At 46.0% G+C, this 20,452-nt stretch overlaps 1 protein-coding gene across 1 annotated transcript in view; it reads left to right on the top strand.

Moving 5' to 3' along the window:
• The window catches only part of C2CD2L (C2CD2 like), a 50,660-nt gene that overhangs the window by 9,810 nt on the left and 20,398 nt on the right, over window positions 1-20,452 (top strand). The window contains exon 3 of the mRNA XM_077250588.1: window positions 7,722-7,841. Within this exon, the coding sequence (XP_077106703.1) occupies window positions 7,722-7,841 (120 nt within the window). The remainder of the gene's footprint in view (window positions 1-7,721; window positions 7,842-20,452) is intronic.

Raw genomic sequence — 20,452 nt, 5'->3', positions numbered from 1 at the left:
TGGAGACAGAGGTTCACAGGCCTCTTTTAAGCCTTCCCCTTCATGGAGAGGCAGGCCAAGGCAGCTGGGATTCAGAGGCGCCAGAACGGGCAGACCTTCCACACAATGACTCTCTGCGGTATCCGGGGGACACCCTCAAAGTAGGCGGCCGCCTGCTTTCCTTCAGTGCCGTGTGGCTCTCGGTCGTTCACGACGAGTGGGTCCGCGATTTAGTGTCCTCCGGATACAAGATAGATCTCTTATCTCGTCCCCCAAACCGTTTTTTCCTGTCTTCTCCTCCCAGGACAAAAGCATCAGAGTTCTTCAAAGCTATAAGCTCTCTGAGAAAAGACAGAGTTATTATTCCAGTCCCTCAGAGCGAAAGGTTTCAAGGTTTTTATTCAAACCTCTTCATTGTTCCAAAGAAGGACGGTACAGTACGACCCATACTGGACCTAAAACTGCTGAACAAGTTCGTCAGGATGCGACGGTTTCCGGATGGAATCGCATCGTTCTGTCATCGCCTCCATGGAAAAAGGCGAGTTCCTGGCGTCTATAGACATCCAGGACGCATACCTCCACATTCCTATTTTACCTTCTCACCAAAGGTTTCTTCGCTTTGCAGTTCAGGGATATCACTTCCAATTCGTTGCTCTGCCCTTCGGCCTCGTCACCGCTCCCAGGGTATTCACCAAGGTCATGGTGGCTGCTGTGGCCATACTCCACACCCGAGGAGTGGTGGCGCTCCCGTATTTAGACGATATCCTCATCAAAGGTTCCTCTTTCCGCTCCTGCAAGGAAGCCGTGGCCATTACAATAGATACCCTTTCTTGCATGGGTTGAAAGATAAACTTCAAAAAATCTTCCCCAGTACCGGCTCAGCGAATTCCCTTTCTAGGAATGATACTCGACTCATCCCGGGGGTTGGTTCTTCCCCCGGAAAAGATCTGTCTTACAGCGAGAAGCTCAGAAACTCTCTCAGCCTCGCTCTCACTCTCTGCGCTTCAGTATGAGTCCTCGGCAGGATGGTAGCAGCTATGGAGGCGGGTTCTATTTGCCCAACTACACCTCCGTCCCCTACAGCATGCCCTCCTGGCTGTTTGGGACAGGAACCCGTTCTGCCTAGACCGTCGGTTCTTCCTTCCCCAGCGAGTCAGACAGTCTCTCAAGTGGTGGACATTAAAATCCTCCCTGAATCAAGCGAAGTCTTTTCTTCCAGTACACTGGCTGGTTGTGACGACAGACGCCAGTCTTCTAGGCTGGGGAGCAGTGTTCCTTCATCACACTACTCAGGGCCGCTGGTCCCCCCAGGAATCACGCCTTCCAATCAATATCTTGGAAATCCGGGCGATCAGGCTGGCACTTCTCCAGTTCCATCCCTTCCTAGCAGGTCGCCCAATCAGGATTCAGTCCGACAAGGCCACTGCAGTGGCATACATCAACCGCCAAGGGGGAACCCGCAGCAGGGTGGCCATGACAGAGGTAGGCCACATCCTCCGATGGGCCGAGGAAAACCGCTCAATGATATCTCCGGTTCACATCCCAGGAGTAACATAGTAACATAGTTATTAAGGTTGAAGGAAGACTTTAAGTCCATCTAGTTCAACCCATAGCCTAACATGCCCTAACATGTTGATCCAGGGGAAGGCAAAAAAACCCCATGTGGTAAGAGTAAGCTCCACCATGGGGAAAAAAATTCCTTCCCGACCCCACATACGGCAATCAGACTAGTTCCCTGGATCAACGCCCTATCAAAGAATCTAATATATATACCCTGTAACATTATACATTTCCAGGAAAGTATCCAGTCCCCTCTTAAATTTAAGTAATGACTCACTCATTACAACAATATACGGCAGAGAGTTCCATAGTCTCACTGCTCTTACAGTAAAGAACCCGCGTCTTATTATGCTTAAACCTTTTTTCCTCCAGACGTAGAGGATGCCCCCTTGTCCCTGTCACCGGTCTATGATTAAAAAGATCATCAGAAAGGTCTTTGTACTGCCCCCTCATATATTTATACATTAACATAAGATCACCCCTTAGCCTTCGTTTTTCCAAACTAAATAGCCCCAAGTGTAATAACCTATCTTGGTATTACAGACCCCCCAGTCCTCTAATAACCTTGGTCGCTCTTCTCTGCATCCGCTCCAGTTCAGCTACGTCTTTCTTATACACCGGAGACCAGAACTGTGCACAGTATTCTAAGTGTGGTCACACTAGTGACTTGTATAGAGGTAAAATTATGTTCTCCTCATGAGCATCTATGCCTCTTTTAATGCATCCCATTATTTTATTTGCCTTTGTAGCAGCTGCCTGACACTGGCCACTGAATGAGTTTGTCATCCACCCATACACCCAGGTCTTTTTCATTGACGGTTTTGCCCAGAGTTTTAGAATTAAGCACATAGTTATACATCTTATTACTTCTACCCAAGTGCATGACCTTACATTTATCCCCATTAAAGCTCATTTGCCATTTATCAGCCCAAGCTTCTAGTTTACATAAATCATCCTGTAATATAAAATTGTCCTCCTCTGTATTGATTACCCTGCAGAGTTTAGTGTCATCTGCAAATATTGAAATTCTACTCTGAATGCCCCCTACAAGGTCATTAATAAATGTTAAAAAGAAGAGGGCCCAATACTGACCCCTGTGGTACCCCACTGCTAACCGCAACCCAGTCCGAATGTGCTCCATTAATAACCACCCTTTGTTTCCTATCCCTGAGCCAGCTCTCAATCCACTTACACATATTTTCCCCTATCCCCATTATTCTCATTTTATGTAACAACCTTTTGTGTGGCACCGTATCAAAAGCTTTTGAAAAGTCCATATACACTACATCCACTGGGCTCCCTTGGTCCAGTCCGGAACTTACCTCTTCATAGAAGCTGATCAAATTAGTCTTGACATGAACGGTCCCTAGTAAACCCGTGCTGATACTGGGTCATGAGGTTATTCCTCTTCAGATACTCCAGTATAGCATCCCTTAGAATGCCCTCCAGGATTTTACCCACAGTAGAGGTTAAGCTTACTGGCCTATAATTTCCGAGTTCAGTTTTTGTCCCCTTTTTGAATATTGGCACCACATTTGCTATACGCCAGTCCTGTGGTACAGACCCTGTTATTATGGACTCTTTAAAGATTAAAAATAATGGTCTATCAATGACTGTACTTAAATCCTGCAGTACTCGGGGGTGTATCCCATCCGGGCCCGGAGATTTGTCAATTTTAGTGATTTTTAGACGCCGCCGTACTTCCTGCTGGGTTAAGCAGGTAACCTTTAATTGGGAATTTTTATCACTAGTCATATTGGCTGCCATGGGATTTTCTTTTGTAAATACTGATGAAAAAAAAGTCATTTAGCATATTGGCTTTTTCCTCATCCTCATCCACCATTTCACCCAGACTATTTTTAAGGGGGCCAACACTATCATTTTTTAGTTTCTTACTATTTATGTAGTTAAAGAATATTTTGGGATTATTTTTGCTCTCTCTGGCAATGAGTCTCTCTGTCTCAATCTTTGCTGCCTTGATTTGCTTTTTACAGAATTTATTTAATTTTCTGTATTTATTTAATGCCTCCTCACTACCTACTTCCTTTAATTCTCTAAATGCTTTCTTTTTGTCACTTATTGCGCCCCTTACAGCTCTATTTAGCCATATTGGTTTCCTCCTATTTCTAGTATGTTTATTCCCATACGGTATATACTGTGCACCGGTCCTATCCATGATGCTAATAAACGTCTCCCATTTTCTTTGTGTATTTTTATGCCTCAGGATATCGTCCCAGTTAATTGCACCAAGATCCTCTCTCATCCGTTGGAAATTTGCCCTCCTGAAGTTTAGTGTCCTTGTCACCCCTCTACTACACATCTTATTAAAGGAGACATGAAAACTTATTATTTTGTGATCACTATTCCCCAAGTGACCCCCAACCCTTATATTTGATATGCGGTCTGGCCTGTTGGTTAATATTAGGTCTAGCAGTGCCCCCCTCCTTGTTGGGTCCTGAACCAGTTGTGAAAGGTAATTGTCTCTCATAGTTGTCAAAAACCAATTACCTTTACTGGAACTGCAGGTTTCTGTTCCCCAATCTATTTCAGGGTAGTTGAAGTCCCCCATAATAATGACTTCTCCTTGAGTCGCAGCTTCATCTTTTTGCTTTACGTGGATATTCTCCATTGCTTCCATTATTTTTGGAGATTTATAACAAACCCCTATCAGTAATTTATTATTTTTTCCCCCTCCCCTTATCTCCACCCACAGGGACTCTACATTTTCATTAAATTCACCTATATTATCACGCAGGATGGGTTTTAAGGTCGATTTTACATAGACACACCCCACCCCCTCGCTTATCTGTACAGTCATTTCTGAAAAGGCTATAGCCCTGCAAGTTAACAGCCCAGTCATGGCTCTCATCCAGCCATGTTTCAGATATCCCCACCATGTCATAATTATGCTCCAACAACCTTAATTCTAATTCGTCCATTTTGTTGGCGAGGCTTCTGGCATTAGTATACATGCACTTGATGTTCCTCTCTGTACCTCTATCCTTTCTTAAATTACTAACTGTTGTAACCCCACCCCCCCCATGCCACCGCCACCCCCAACTTCCTTATTTGTGCCCAGGTCTCTATCTGCACTATCTTCCCCTCCTATAAAATGAATACCCTCCCCCCCCCCCCTATCCCTACTTTAAACACTCCTCCAACCTTCTAGCCATTTTCTCCCCCAGCACAGCTGCACCTTCCCCATTGAGGTGCAGCCCGTCCCTAGGAGTGGACAATTGGGAGGCAGACTTCCTCAGTCAGCAATGCCTCGACTCCGGGGAGTGGTCTCTCCGGAGATTTCCACCAGCTCTGCTGTCGTTAGGGAACCCCGGACGTGGATCTGATGGCCTCACGGCTGAATTCCAAGGTTCCCTGTTGTGAATTCTGCCCTTGGGCTCCCTCCGGTGGTTGTAAGTGGTAGCGCTGCTGTCTCTGAATCTCAGCATTTATCAGGTGTGTTCACTTTCTGCAATTGTGACTGGGATATTTAGTCTTGCTTCACCCTTTAGTCAGTGCCAGTTGTCCATTGTTCCTGGAGGATTCACATCTCTGCCTGGTCTCTCCTGCTTTGCAGTTCTTTTCAACAAAGATAAGTTCTGGCCTTGATTTTTTTTTGCTGTCCACATGCTGTGGCCTTATTGTTCAGTTCTTTTCCTTGTTTTTGTCTTGTCCAGCTTGGTCTGTATAAGGATTTGTTTAGCCAAGCTGGTATCTCTGGAGATGCAGATATACCCTCCATGTCTTTAGTTAGCTGTGGAGTTTTTTGTATTTTTTGTGGTGGATATTTTCTAGTGTTTTAATACTGACCGCATAGTACTGTCCTATCCTTTCTATTTAACTAGAAGTGGCCTCCTTTGCTAAATTCTGATTTCAGTCTGTGTATGTTTTTTCCCTCTCCTCTCACAGTCAATATTTGTGGGGGGCTGTCTGTCCTTTGGGAATTTTCTCTGAGGCAAGATAGAAAAGGGAAAACTATCTCTAGGGGTAATTAGTCCTCCGGCTGTGTCGAGATGTCCAGGGAGTGCTAGGTACATTCCACGGCTACTTCTAGTTGCGGTGTTAAGTTCAGGGTCTGCGGTCAGTACAGGTACCACCTTCTCCAGAGTACTTCTCATGCTGCTCTTAGGCCACCAGATCATAACATTTCCCGACATCATGGCTCGGTCCCACGATCTGGCAGCCATCAAGGCAGATGCTCTTGTACTCCCGTGGAATCATTTTTGGCTTCCGTACATATTTTTCCCCCGCTTCCTCTCCTGTCGAGAGTCCTCAAGAAAATCAGAGCGGAGAGGGTACTGGTAATCCTGATTGCGCCAGATTGGCTGCGCCGGGCGTGGTACGCGAAACTAGTTCAACTAGTTGCTGACGTTCCCTGGCGATTACCGAATCGCGCAGATCTGCTATCTCAAGGCCCCTTTTAACACCAGAAGTCAGAGGCCCTGTGTTTGACGGCATGGCCGTTGAGTCCTGGGTCCTAACCCAGGCAGGTTTCTCTCCAGAAGTCATAGCTACCATGATCAGCGCTAGAAAGCCTACGTCTATGCGTATCAATCATCGCACTTGCAAGACTTTCTTTTCATGGTATAGCGACCGAGGACGTTCTCGTCTACATTTTTCCATCCCTTCCATTCTCGAGTTCTTACAAACGGGTTTGGACTTGGGTCTCGCCCTTAGTTCTCTCTAGGGGCAGATCTCAGCCCTCTCTGTTCTCTTCCAACGCAGGATTGCCAACAGATTACAGGTCAAGACGTTTATTCAGGGAGTGTCCCATCGGGCACCCCCCCCTATAGGATGCTGTTGGAACCGTGGGATTTTAATCTGGTCCTCGGAGTTTTGCAAACAGGCTCCTTTCGAACCTCTACAGGAGGTTTCCCTGTCTCTTCTTTCATGGAAAGTTGCTTTTCTAGTTGCGGTCACCTCTATTAGATGAGTCTCCGAGCTGGCGGCTTTGTCCTCTCAAGTTCCATTCCTGAATTTTCTTCAGGATAAGGTGATTTTGAGGACATCACCCTCTTTTCTACCAAAAGTTGTATCCTCTTTTCATCTCAATGAGGAGATTGTCTTACCGTCACTCTGTCTGGCACCAGTCCATTGCATCGAGAAGGCCCTTCACACACTGGATTTAGTGAGAGCTCTTAGGAGATACATCTCGCGGACAGCGTCTTTCCGCATGTCAGATGCCCTATTCGTGCTTCCGGAGGGACCGAGGAAAGGGTTTCCCGCTTCCAAGGCGACAATAGCCAAATGGATCCGTTCTGCTATTCAAGAGTCCTACCGAGTCAGAGGTCTTCTTGTCCCAGCAGGGATTAAGGCTCACTCCACTCGGTCAGTGGGTGCGTCTTGGGCCATCCGGCACCAAGCTTCGGCAGCACAAGTTTGTAAGGCTGCAACTTGGTCCAGCCTGCATACCTTTACAAAACATTACCATATTCACTCTAAGGCCTCGGCAGATGCGACCGTCGGCAGACGAATTTTGCAGGCGGCTGTTCCGCATCTGTAACCTGTACAAGCAGCAATTGCAGTTAATTGTTTCTCACCCAGGGACTGCTTTAGGACGTCCCATGGTCCTGTGTCCCCCAATGAGGCGTAGGAGAAAAGGAGATTTTTGTGTACTCACCGTAAAATCCTTTTCTCCGAGCCAATCATTGGGGGACACAGCACCCACCCTGTTAGCCTATTGGCTTTGGTTTTTTTGAGTTAACTTGGTTTTGGCATAGTTCATCCTTGTTAAATATTAAGCTCCTACTGCTTTGTTACCGAACTGGTTCACTGAGAGCCAGCAGGAGGGTGTATACTGCAGAGGAGGAGCTATTCTTTCTGTGTTTACTTAGTGCCCTCCTAGTGGCAGCAGCATAACACACATGGTCCTGTGTCCCCCAATGATTGGCTTGGAGAAAAGGATTTTGCGGTGAGTACACAAAAATCTCTCTATCTCGCTTTATTTTTTGTTTGTTTATGAGGGGGTGTTTCCCAACATGCATATCTCCTCCTGTTTGATTCCCCTATAGTGGAAGAATTACATCCCCCCCCCCCGAGACCATCTCTGGAAATCTAAATCCTGTTATGTGCAGAGATCGAACATGAGTGTATGTAGCCCTCAAAAGGTTGAGGTCTTGTTGGGTTGACCCCACCATTGAATTGTCAATCAGACTTGTTGTTTCAGTATTTCTTTCCTGTTGCAGGTGTTCCTGTGTCATCTCTCTGCTGACACGGTGCAATTTCCAGTGTCTGTCACTCAGGAGTCCCCCGCTGCTGTATCCTGTGATACTTACCAGGTCTCCTTAACCATACAGAGTGCACAGGTGAGAACTATTAACCTACAATTAGTATTGGTGCAAAACTGACAATCATTTTTCTGCATTGTTTTTAGTAGTAAAAATGTGCTACTGTGATAACTGCCAGGGCTGTGGAGTCGGAGTTATTTTTGGTTGGAGTCAGTAGAAATGTACCGACTCCAGCTTTAAAAAAAAAAATGTATTAATATTTCATAATTGAACTTTCATATGAATTTTATAAATGTTACTCAAATATATATGTTCTATCAAACTATGAACAACCGTGATAAGCAGTTTTGCTGGAGATAGAGACATTTCTTACTTCGTGTGTCACTGTTCTCCACTGCCCTTATCTAATCTTATACTTGGTTAACCTCATGGTGCCCCAACCCCCCTACTTACAATGTATGAAACTGAAAGTGAAAATGTGTTGCAAATTCTTAGTATTAAAGCTCCTCCTCTAGACTAGATGTTTACTAGGTGTGGGTCTTCCAAGCATCTCACAGCTGCTACTCAGAAGAGGAAGACTGTAAGAAGTATTATCCTTTCTACAAACTTTGCATCAGTTAACTGTGAGTACATGAGGAATAACAGTATTACTGACCACTATATCAGTTGTACGACCTGGCAATTTTGTACAATTGTTTTTAGGAAAAACAATTGTCATTTGGATTGTGAATGCAGAATTAAAAACCTGAGAATGTCAAAGAAGCGTCACATTAAATCAGCTGTATTTGAACATTTCACCATCACTCAAGATAGAAAACATTGTCTGTCAGTGTATGACAAATGATCCAGACGAAAACAAATGCTATAAAGCCAAGATCAGTGCATATTCAGGCAAAGATAAAAATGCTCCTACCAGAGCTTCTAATCTAAAGAGACATTTACAGCGCTTTCATCCAGAAGTACTGAAAGCAGTGGATGAGAGAGACTGCATCCAAACCAATGAACCAGTGCCCAGCTCTTCCAGCCAAACAAAGGAGCAGAGAACTTTGCAGCCATCAGTTGCAAGATATTTTGTCAGTGACAAAGTTACTGTGACAATGACGGTAGATACATTTAAAAAACAGATCATAGAGCTTGTTGTAAAGAATAGTGTGCCTATTTCATTATTTTCACGACCAGCTTTTATGTGTCTGAATGGGGAAATGGCCCGCAAGCTCTGGAGAGAGAGAGTATTAGAAAATTAGTAATCGAAGAAGCTTTTAAACAAAAGGAAGAACTTAAAAAACTCTCAAGCGACGCTTTCTGTTTCTTAAAATGGATGCCTGCACACGTCACAGAGTGAACTATTTTGCCATCAATGTCCGATTTGTTTGTGACAAAAATGAAATAATTACCAAGACATTGGCAGTAAAAGACACCAAAGCTCATCACACCAGTGAGTTTCTCCAGGTCTTGGTGGAAAAGGTTCTGCAAGACTATGAACTTAAAAAAGAGCAAGTTCTTTCTGTCGTAACTGACAATGCTTCAAATATGATAAGTACTATTAAGCTAATGAATGAGAGTAATGGTGACCAGTAACTAGAAGAACATTCTGGGTCCACAGACACAGAAATGTTTGAAATAGAGGAACACAGTATTGTAACTGAGGAGCAAACTGAAGTTGCTTCAGATGAACAGCAACATGATAGTTTAGATGATCTTGTTGAAACTGTGTCAATACGTTCTTTCATTCATCACATGCGCTGTGTTGTGCATATGCTACAGCTGGCTATAAGAGACAGTCTGCAAGAAGGACATGCTGCTGCACTGATTGGCAAGGTGAGAAAACTGGCTACTGTTGCCAGAACCCCTAAAGTTGACTCAATTTTGAAGAGACGTGCTGGAAAAGGGGCAATTATTGATCAAGCCACACGATGGGGCAGTACTTACTTAATGATTCAGCGCTTGGTTGAACTGAAAACCTTTCTTGTAGACATGGCTAACCCTCAACTGACGCTAAATGAAGGTCAGTGGAATCAGGTGACTGAGCTGGAAAAATTGCTAGAGCACCCATTTACAGTGACTAAAAAATTACAAGCAGAGGACTTAACTCCAGTTATTTTCTTAAAGGAGTGGAAGAACCTGATGTTTCGCCTGTCCCAAAGAGGAAGGTTAATTGCAAGTGGCATTGCTACATCAATGAAATGGAGAGAGGAGCTACTATTACAAAATAACATTCTTTTGGCAGCTGTTTATGTAGACCCAATGCATCGGATTCTTCTAGATGATCAACAGCTAACTAAAGGAAAAGAAGCTCTGTTTGAAATAGCAGTAAGGATGAAAGGGTTGCAGAACAGTCAGGAGGAACAAGAAGAATTTGGTCGTCCTGCCACATCTTCACCCTCATCAACTGATGAAGAATTTAATTTCGAAAAATATTTGGATCACAAGGACCGTGCAAAGCGTTCCCGCATAGAAGAGTCATCCCCAACAAAAAACACAGCAAGTACATTTCAGCAGAATTTTTCATGTGCACTAAAAGAAATTGAGAAATTTGACCGTTCATCAAAAATAACAGTGCAACAAGCGATTCCTCTGTATCCTGACATTGTCAGAGATGTTGCCCGAGTGGTTACTGCTTTGCCACCAACCCAAGTTAGTGTAGAGAGGTTGTTCTCTGCTTTCGAAATAATTAGATCAGATTTGAGGGCATCCATGAAGGAGGATCTGACAGAGGCAATACTTTTTCTGAGGACATATTTATAGATTTCTTCTTATTAACTGCATAACAGTGTTTATTGCATATTTACTTACAAGAGTTTAGAAAAGTTTATAAAAGTTATTTGCTATATTCTAATTGTATTCTAATATAGTTTTTGCTCTAAGTGGTCTGATTACTTATATGATGGTGAGAAACTGAATAAGCACGATGTTAATATTTTACAACAGTAAATTTATTGTTACGAATTGGCCATTTATGAAGGAGCCGGAGTCGGAACCTGATAAAATCCAGGAGTCGGAGTCGCAACTGTGGCTTACCGACTCCACAGCCCTGATAACTGCACAGTTACCGTATATATCCGTGTATAAGCACACTTTTTCAGCAGTTTTTTTTTTGTGCTGAAAACACCCACCTCGCTTATACACAAGTCATTGTCCCAGTAGCCAACGGGGGAGCGGCAGAGCAGCGGGTCACAGAGGTAGGAGCCGGTGGCTCTGCCTGCTGCTAAAGAGAAATAAATATTCACTGCACTGGCAATGAATATACATTTCTCTTATAGTGCGCACAGTTGCAGCCGCCGGCTTCCAGCAGCTGTAAAAACAAACAAACAAAACCTCCTACTAGCCTTCTTTGCGTGCCCTCTTAGCATCTTGCTAAGGCACCACACTTTACTAAAGACAATCAGTCACATCCTCCTTTTCTATTTGCTCTCGCAGCATGTAGTTCCAGCTTCCAGCAGCTCCTGTGGCCGAGTGATCACGTGTCCCCAGTTAGTGGAGCGAGGTGAATATTCATTACCTTTAATGAGCGGGGACAAGTGATCGCTCGGCCGCAGGAGCTGCTGTAATCCGGAACAAGATGCTGCGAGGGCACGCAGGGAATGATGGGTTTTTTTTTCATGCTTTTATCATGGTCGGCCATGCAGACAAGGACGGGGATGGGCGGCCATGCAGACAAGGACGGGGATGAGGGGACAATGCATTCCCGTCTTATACATGAGTCAATACGTTTTCCCAATTTTTTTGTGGCAAAATTAGGCTTTTTACAGTCAGGTCAATGGGACATGTAACATGTATATTCAGTACTTAATATAGAGTCTGACAGTCCTCTAACGTAATGTGAAGCCACATACAGCGCAGTGACATCCCCTGACTTCTTTTTTTAAAGTTCCCTATTTGGTCTTTTTGGCTCTTAGGAAAGCTGTGTGCCATGTTGTCTTCTGATGGTCCGATTGCTTTTATTTCAGAGGCGAAGTATGATCAGCCATTGACAATAATGGTGCCCCCCAAATATCTCATCTACTTTGGTCAGTCCATAAGTGGCACAAAATGGGGTGTGTAATGGGGCACCATCAGTGGTTGCATTTCACATCGTACTACAGGGTAAAAGCTTACTTAGGATTTTGGGAAGTATTTTTAGCTAAACAAGTACAAAATTTACAGTGATGCAAACTTGTACTAAATGGGTATATCCAATCTAAAAATAATTTCCAAAATGGAAAGTTGTTTCCTACCCTTGTATCTCTGGCAGTGCCACTGCTGTGACCATTGTCATTCCAGAGAACAGTACTCTGAAGAGCAGAGATCATTTGTACCTCCGCTCTATGTACAGCAGTGCTGGAGGCAGTAAAGTACAGTACTTTGCTATTTTCCAGTTATGGCTGCCCAGATCTGCTTTCCTGTGCCATGGGTCAGGTGAATTTGATTACAATGACACTATACAGTAATAATATGACTGGAATATGATGCTGTTACTACAGACACCGGTTATGTGATCTGTTACCCTGATTCCAGAACATGTGATATTACTCCAGTCACCTATTACCCTGTGTGCAGAACAGTTCACATATCCTGTATACTGTGTGGTATCCTATATGACAGTCATGGTGTATGTGTAATACATGAAGCAGCCCTCCTCAGCTTTTTATAGAGGAGCCTCTATGGTAGCTGCAGCTGAGTTTTCTCTGTGACTTATAGCAGCTGGTTGATCTTTCATGCAAATGGAGTAATGTGAAGGTAATGTGCTCTACATGAAAGTTCAAGCTGCTGCTCTAATTTTCTGACCCTTGGAGCATTCACCATTCTGCACAGGACTGACCCTGAGGTGTGCAGCGTGTTTCCAGCACACCTCTGCAGAAGCATCTACCCCAACACCATCCCGTACTGATACTAGTAGCCACCTTATAGCTCCCTCTGTCCCTCAGTAGCGCTGTGTTCCGCTCCGCACCCTGCAGTCACCACTCTGTCCCGATGTTGGCTCATTCTTTGGAATTGGGGCTCATTCTTAATTTGCATTTCCGACCAACATCCTTGAAAAGGTGTCGAGTTCCCCCCTACTGTGCCCTGTATATTTGTAACCACAGCATGTCCTGTCCCCTGAGGCACGGCCGTCACAATGCAGACTGTGGCACGGTGCTGTTCCTAGTGAGTAGTCCCATATGTGGCGTATAGTAGCCTCCGCACACCTGTAATATAAGCTGACCAGCCTTAAGATTGCCTTATCTGCAAAAGTAAATGTTTCTCCAGTCACCTTCCACGACAGCAGTATCGGAGGATGTCTCCCCGCCCTAATAGGGGACAGGAACAAAGAGGTTAAATACCCCTCCCCTTCCTGCAACCACCAGTGTTTTTCCTGTCCCCTATGGGGCATGAAGAGGTCCTCTGATAGTGCTGCCGTGGCCGGCGATCGGGAGCACTGTTACCTTTAGCCGGGCAGTCGAGGTCGGGGGCTCCGCTCTCCTCCTCCATCCAGACTGCTCCCATCTCCGTGTCCCTTCACGTGACTTGGGACCCCTGCCCGCCTTACCCGCGCCTCTTTCGGGAGGCAAAGCAGTGCGGTGCTCCGGGGTCCTTCTCAAGCTCCCCGGCTTCCTCCTCCCTCCACGCTGCTGCTGGCGCGCGCGCGCGCGCACCGGAAGTGACGTTCTGCCGAACTTCCGTTTTTTTCGCCGGCTCCTTGCGCCGCAGCTCCCGCGCGCGCCGTACAGCGTCCTGACCCAGGACTTGCAGCGGCGGCATGGACGGGGCATTCCTGACCCCCCCCATCAAACGGACACCACGAGGGGGAGGAGCACCACTAATCTCGCTGGGAGCCTCGGTAACAACCTATTTATTCCTGGCTAAGGAAGCCTCCAGGTAAGACCTCCTGTCTATACTCCCTATAGTCAGATCTCTGATATGGATGGCGACAAAACCCTTCACTCTGCTTCTGCAGAGCCCAGCGCTCACCCCCCTGCCGTAAGTAGTGGGATGATGTCCCTTGCTGTCCATTTTTTCTAGAATTCATTTGACTTAGTCCGTCTTTCTCTCTCTTTTAGGGAGACAAAGTTTCTGCCTCTAAGAAGGTGCCCAGTCGCAAGTGTGTTGCATGTGCGTCCAAGCTTCCCCCCACACATAAAAAGAAGCTCTGCCAGCCATGCACAGACGAGGTTCTGCGTGCTGAACAGCCCTCTCTTATGGACAGCATCAGGACTCTCATCAGGCAGGAAGTTCAATCTTCCATGGCGACCTTCTCCCAACCCCCGACACCACAGCCTCCTCCTGCTAAGAAAAGGAAAATAGCCCCTGTAGTCTCTGACTCTGACTCAGGAGAAGTGCATACTTCTGACTCGGGGGACCATTGGGAGAATGAGAGTTCTGCCTCTACCTCTGCTCCCAAATCTGACAACAAAAAATACCTCTTTTCCTCCGAGGATTTGGAGGAATTAGTGTCTATGGTGAGGGGCACCATGGGGGTGGAGGAGGAGGTGGAGGGCCATTCTGTACAGGATGACATGTTCGGGGGGTTAAAGCCCAAAACTGTAAAGGGATTCCCCATACACGAGAATATAGAAAGCCTCATCCTCCATGAGTGGGGCCTTCCAGAGAAAGGGTTAAACGTCCCATCTGAACTCAAAAACCGTTTTCCATTGGAGGGAGACTGTTCTCTTTTCGACATGCCCAAGGTTGATGTCCAGGTTTCAAGGGTAACCAAAAAAACGGCTCTGCCCTTTGAAGATTCCTCCCAGCTAAAAGATCCCATGGATCGCAAAACTGAAAGTTTATTAAGAAAATCCTGGGAGACTTCAACTAACCTACTGAGGTCCAACGTGGCATCAACCTGTGTAGCCAGATCCCTGTTCCTCTGGCTGCATACATTGGAAAATCACCTGGTACAGGGTACACCCAGAGAGGAGATTCTTAATTCTCTTCCTCTGCTCCAAAGAGCAACTGGATTCCTCGCGGACGCCTCCGCAGAATCAGTACGGGTTGCCGCTAAATCAGCGGTTCTCACTAATTCCGCTAGAAGAGCTTTGTGGCTTAAATCCTGGGGAGGTGATATTACCTCAAAGTCTAAACTTTGTGGTATACCTTTCCAGGGTCATTATGTATTTGGGCCGGTCCTGGACGAGATCTTGGACAAAGCTTCGGATAAAAAGAAGGTCCTTCCGGAACAAAAGAACCCTAAGAAGCGGTTTTTTCATCCCCCCCGTGACCAAACCCCCCAGCAGAATTACAGGGGTAAGGGGAAATCAGGACGATGGAGTTACCCCAAGGGAGGAAAGGCCAGAAACATCCTGGTCCCCCAACCGACCCAGGCCTCTGAAAAACAATGACTGCCCTCCGGTCGGGGGTCGACTCTCGGGATTCCTCTCCCAGTGGCAGGTGATTACCACAAACCAGTGGGTCCTACGTACCATTCGGGAGGGATTAAGATTGGAGTTCGAGAGTCCTCCTCCCCATCGTCTGTCTATCACTTCCCTACAATCCCCAGGACTTCGGGAAATTTTGATGCCGGATATCCTAGACCTGCTTCGAGCGAAGGTGATCTCCCATGTACCACATCGGGAAATAGGAGAAGGTCACTATTCCCACCTCTTCGTGGTGAAAAAACCCTCAGGGAAACATCGCATCATTATCAACCTGAAACCTCTGAATCAAGTAATAAAATACCGAAGATTCAAAATGGAATCAATCAGATCAGCAATCCCGCTGATCGGTCAGAACTGGGTGATGGCAACGCTGGACCTGAGGGACGCATATTATCATGTGCCAATACACCCAGACCACAGAAGATTCCTCAGGTTCGCGATCTCCCAAAACAAACGGGTCAGCCATTACCAATTCAACGTCCTCCCGTTCGGAGTCTCGTCGGCTCCACGAGTCTTCTCCAAAATCATGACAGAAGCGGTAATCTTTATCCGTCAACAGGGGATCTGTGTCATACCATACCTGGACGATTTTCTTATCATCGCTCCATCCGCTTCACGTCTCAATCAGGATGTGACAAGAGTCCTCGACATTCTGGAATCTCTCGGGTGGATCCCGAACCTGGAGAAGTCAGACCTCCAACCTTCGCCACGGAAGAAATTCCTAGGAATCCTTCTGGATTCAGAGAAGAGAATGTCTTTTCTACCCGGGGACCATCAGACCGATCTTGTTCGCAGGATCTCCAGGTTCAGAGATCAAAGAGCCCCGACTCTAAGAGACTCTATGTCAGTCCTGGGTTCTTTGACATCCTGCATTCAAGCAGTCTCCTGGGCGCAAGCCCATACGAGAATACTTCAGTCACACATCCTGGCATACTCAAGAGGACATCAGATGGCCTTAACCAGGAAGATTCCCCTTCCCTCGCATGTGAGATCCTCTCTGTTATGGTGGCTGAACCCCCAGAATCTACACCGGGGAGTCAGCTGGGATCAGCTTCCCCTCAGAGTCCTCACAACAGACGCAAGTCAGAGAGGTTGGGGTGCCGTGATAGAAGGCTTCCACTTCCAGGGGTTGTGGGCCCCAGATGTGAGACGCAGTTCCTCAAATCTAAGGGAATTGAAAGCGGTGGAAGAGGCGCTAAAAGCCGCATCTGCCATCATCCAGGGCTACCATGTCCGGGTGATGTCCGACAATATGACCACCGTGGCATATCTCCGACACCAAGGGGGCACAGGACACTCGAACCTGAAGCTGACTGCTGGAAGGATTTTTTCCTGGGCAGAAAACCACCTGATGTCAATCTCGGCAGTTCATATAAGGGGATTGGACAATTCCCAGGCGGACTATCTCAGCCGGAGAGACTTCCATCCAGGGGAATGGTCTCTAAACCAGGAGGTATTCCTAGCCCTGGTCCAGAGGTGGGGAACTCCCGATGTGGACCTTTTTGCCAGCATTCAGAACAAGAAATCAGACACCTTCTTCTCCCTGACCCCCTCAAGCGGGACACTAGGACTGGACGCGTTCTCCCACCCCTGGGAGTTTACCCTGGCATACGCTTTTCCACCAATACCATTGCTACCCAGGACGTTGCAGAAGATCCGGACGGATCAGGTCACAATGATTTTGGTGGCCCCATTATGGCCAGGAAGGAGCTGGTTCAGCGCTCTAACAAGCATGTGTCTAGAAGGCCCGTTTCCACTTCCACAGAGACTCGACCTTCTTCAACAGGGTCCCCTGATCCATCCAGACTTACACAAACTAAAGTTGACAGCCTGGTTACTGAAGCCGAGATCCTGAGAGCTAGAGGACTCTCGCAGGAGGTAATCGAGACCCTACAAAAAAGTAGGAAACCAATAACAAACGCCATTTATGGCAAGATATGGAAGAGATTTTCGTCCTGGTGTGCCCCGAACAGACCGGATCCCTTTAACCCAAATATTGCACAGATTCTTCAATTCCTACAAAAGGGCTTGGAGCTGGGTCTGTCACCTAGTACCCTAAAGGTTCAGGTGTCAGCTCCTGGTGCTTTCTTTGACCAGGATCTAGCATGTCATCGATGGGTGAAACGTTTCATATCATCGGCAACCAGAATCCGTCCAAGACTCCAGATCCATACCCCTCCTTGGGACTTAAACCTGGTGCTAAAAGGTCTGACCGGGGAACCCTTTGAACCCCTTTCAACATCTAGCTTAAAAATCTTAACCCTCAAAACGGTCTTTCTGGTAGCTATCACTACTGCCAGGCGTATAGGGGAATTACAGGCCTTATCAATTCAGGAACCATTCCTGACTGTAACTACGGATAGTATAATTCTCAAATTAGACCCGTCCTTTACACCTAAGGTAGCTTCAAGCTTTCACAGAGATCAGGACATCATATTACCTTCTTTCTGCCCCAATCCCTCTAATCCTAAAGAAGAAGCCTTTCACACCCTGGACGTCCGCAGGGTAGTCCTGTTCTACCTCCAACAAACGGAAGATTGGAGATTGGACCAAAACATGTTCATCCTGTGGTCGGGGCGTAATAAGGGCAAGAAGGCAGCCAAAAGCACAATCGCTAATTGGATTAAGCAGGCCATTAGCTTAGCATACTCCTCTCAGAAGCTCTCACCTCCAGCTTCACTGAAGGTCCATTCTACCCGCTCAGTCTCAACCTCCTGGGCAGGAAGGGGAAGCGCATCAGCAGAGCAGATTTGCAGAGCCGCCACCTGGTCGTCAATACACACGTTCACCAGGCACTACAGGCTCAACTTCAACAGGGATCTAACGTTCGGCAGACGTGTTCTGCAGGCGGTTGTCCCTCCCTAAAGAAATTAGCGGTTGGTATCACTCCGATACTGCTGTCGTGGAAGGTGACTGGAGAAAATAGAATTAGTTCTTACCGGTAATTCGGTTTCTAGGAACCTTCCACGACAGCACTAATTTCCCTCCCTATCTGTTTTATAAATTTATGATTCCTGCACTTAAATGGTAACTATACATGCTACTGTGTCCAGAAAAAACACTGGTGGTTGCAGGAAGGGGAGGGGTATTTAACCTCTTTGTTCCTGTCCCCTATTAGGGCGGGGAGACATCCTCCGATACTGCTGTCGTGGAAGGTTCCTAGAAACCGAATTACCGGTAAGAACTAATTCTATTTTCTGATGGTTACAGGTACCTTCTCTCCTCTAAGAAACCTTTTATCATAGGCTGCATTAACTATGAAAAAAACAAACCGTAATACTTGCCCTCCCCAGGCTCAGCACCAGCTTTCCACCACTGTAGCGCTGAGCTCAGCTGTGTTGCTGTCAGATGAGTAGAGAAGCTGAGCTCACTGATTGCCTGCAGCAGTGTCAGTGTAACGTCAGCGCTGTCGTTATACACAGACCGGGCAGCAGTGAACAGCTGGTGCTGGACCTGGGGAGGGGAAGTAGTACTCTGTTGTTAAAGTGATCCAGTCTTATCTGCAAATACTGCACAGGTGCCAGCGCTGCCTGCTTTCACATGCACTAGACTGCTCCATAAATCTGACCAGGCATGCTGCAGTTTTAGGTTTTGAACGTTGCCTGTGTACACTGGCACCAAGGCTTGTTGGTCTATGCACCAGCCATTATGCACACTGACTGAAAACACGACTGTCTCACCAAGGCCAAAATCAAACCAATACAGGGAACATCAGGGAGACGGTCATTTATTAATTTTATATTACAAAAAAGTGTAGTAATCCTCCCTACAGCATGCACATCGCTGAGTGCTCCGCCATGTTTGGCCATGCTCAGCCCATACATGCAGTGTACAGAGGTGTGCGTGCTGCAGGCTTGTCTGTCTTTGGGTGGGGTAGTATTGTCCCTAAAATCTTTTGGGGAATACCAGTTGATATTAATGCACCGTATTCTCTTATGTTCTTCGATATTTTCAGCCTTGTAGCTTGTTTAACAAAGATGTCTTCCACTGTATCTGCAGATAGTCCACAGAAGCGCCCCCTTCTACGTTTTTAGAAGGGGGTGTCTAAATGTCCAATCATTTAAATAATGGAAACAACAAATCCAAGATAAAAACATAAGAGAATACTGTGCAGTAAATAAAAAGCAATAGTGCATAAAATATAGGTTGCTTAGTTAACATCCCACCATGTCATGGTGACTCTATTCGGGAGGGTCCTAACCTCTAGTATGTTTTGTTTTTTTGCACTCTCTGCAAACAAAGGTGTAGCCTGCCTTTTTTCTTTGAGCTGTACATTATATTAATTTAGTTCCCCATGCCTGGTTGTACATAAGGCCCCTTTCACACATCATTTTTCTTTTTTTTGTTGTAATGTTGTAGACATTACCACAAAAAATTTTAAACAAAACAATTCAGATGCAGTTGAAGTTCAGACTCTCGGCTTTCATTTGAGGGTATCCACAGTAAAATTGGATGAAGGGTTTAGGAGTTTCAGCTCCTTAACATGTGCCACCCTGTTTTTAAAGGGACCAAAAGCAATTGGACAGATTCAATAATTTTAAAGAAAATGTTCACTTCTAGTACTTGGTTGAAAACCCTTTGTTGGCAATGACTGCCTGAAGTCTTGAACTCAAGGACATCACCAGACGTTGTGCTTCCTCCTTTTTGATGCTCTGCCAGGCCTTCACTGCAGTGGTTTTCAGTTGCTGTTTGTTTGTGGGCCTTTCTATCTGAAGTTTAGTCTTTAACAAGTGAAATGCATGCTCAATTGGGTTGAGATCAGGTGACTGACTTGGCCATTCAAGAATATTCCACTTCTTTGCTTTAATAAACTCCTGGGTTGCTTTGGCTTTGTTTTGGGTCATTGTCCATCTGTAGTATGAAACGACGACCAATCAGTTTGGCTGGATCTGAGCACACAGTATGGCGGCTCTGAATACCTCAGAATTCATTCAGCTGCTTCTGTCGTGTCACATCATCAATAAACACTAGTGACCCAGTGCCACTGGCAGCCATGCATGCCCAAGCTATCACACTGCCTCCGCCGTGTTTTAAAGATGATGTGGTATGCTTTGGATCATGAGCTGTACCACGCCTTCACCATACTCTTCTCTTTCCATCATTCTGGTAGAGGTTGATCTTGGTTTCATCTGTCCAAAGAATGTTCTTCCAGAACTGTGCTGGCTTTTTTAGATGTTTTTTTAGCAAAGTCCAGTCTAGCCTTATTATTCTTGATGCTTATGAATGGTTTGCACCGTGCAGAGAACCCTCTGTATTTACTTTCATGCAGTCTTCTCTTTATGGTAGATTTGGATATTGATACGCCGACCTCCTGGAGAGTGTTGTTCACTTGGTTGGCTGTTGTGAAGGGGTTTCTCT

The sequence above is a fragment of the Ranitomeya variabilis genome, chromosome 4 (assembly GCF_051348905.1).
Source record: "Ranitomeya variabilis isolate aRanVar5 chromosome 4, aRanVar5.hap1, whole genome shotgun sequence".
Lineage (NCBI taxonomy): Eukaryota > Metazoa > Chordata > Amphibia > Anura > Dendrobatidae > Ranitomeya > Ranitomeya variabilis.
The sequence above is the reverse complement of the archived record's forward strand: the minus strand, read 5'-3'. Positions and strand labels throughout refer to the sequence as shown.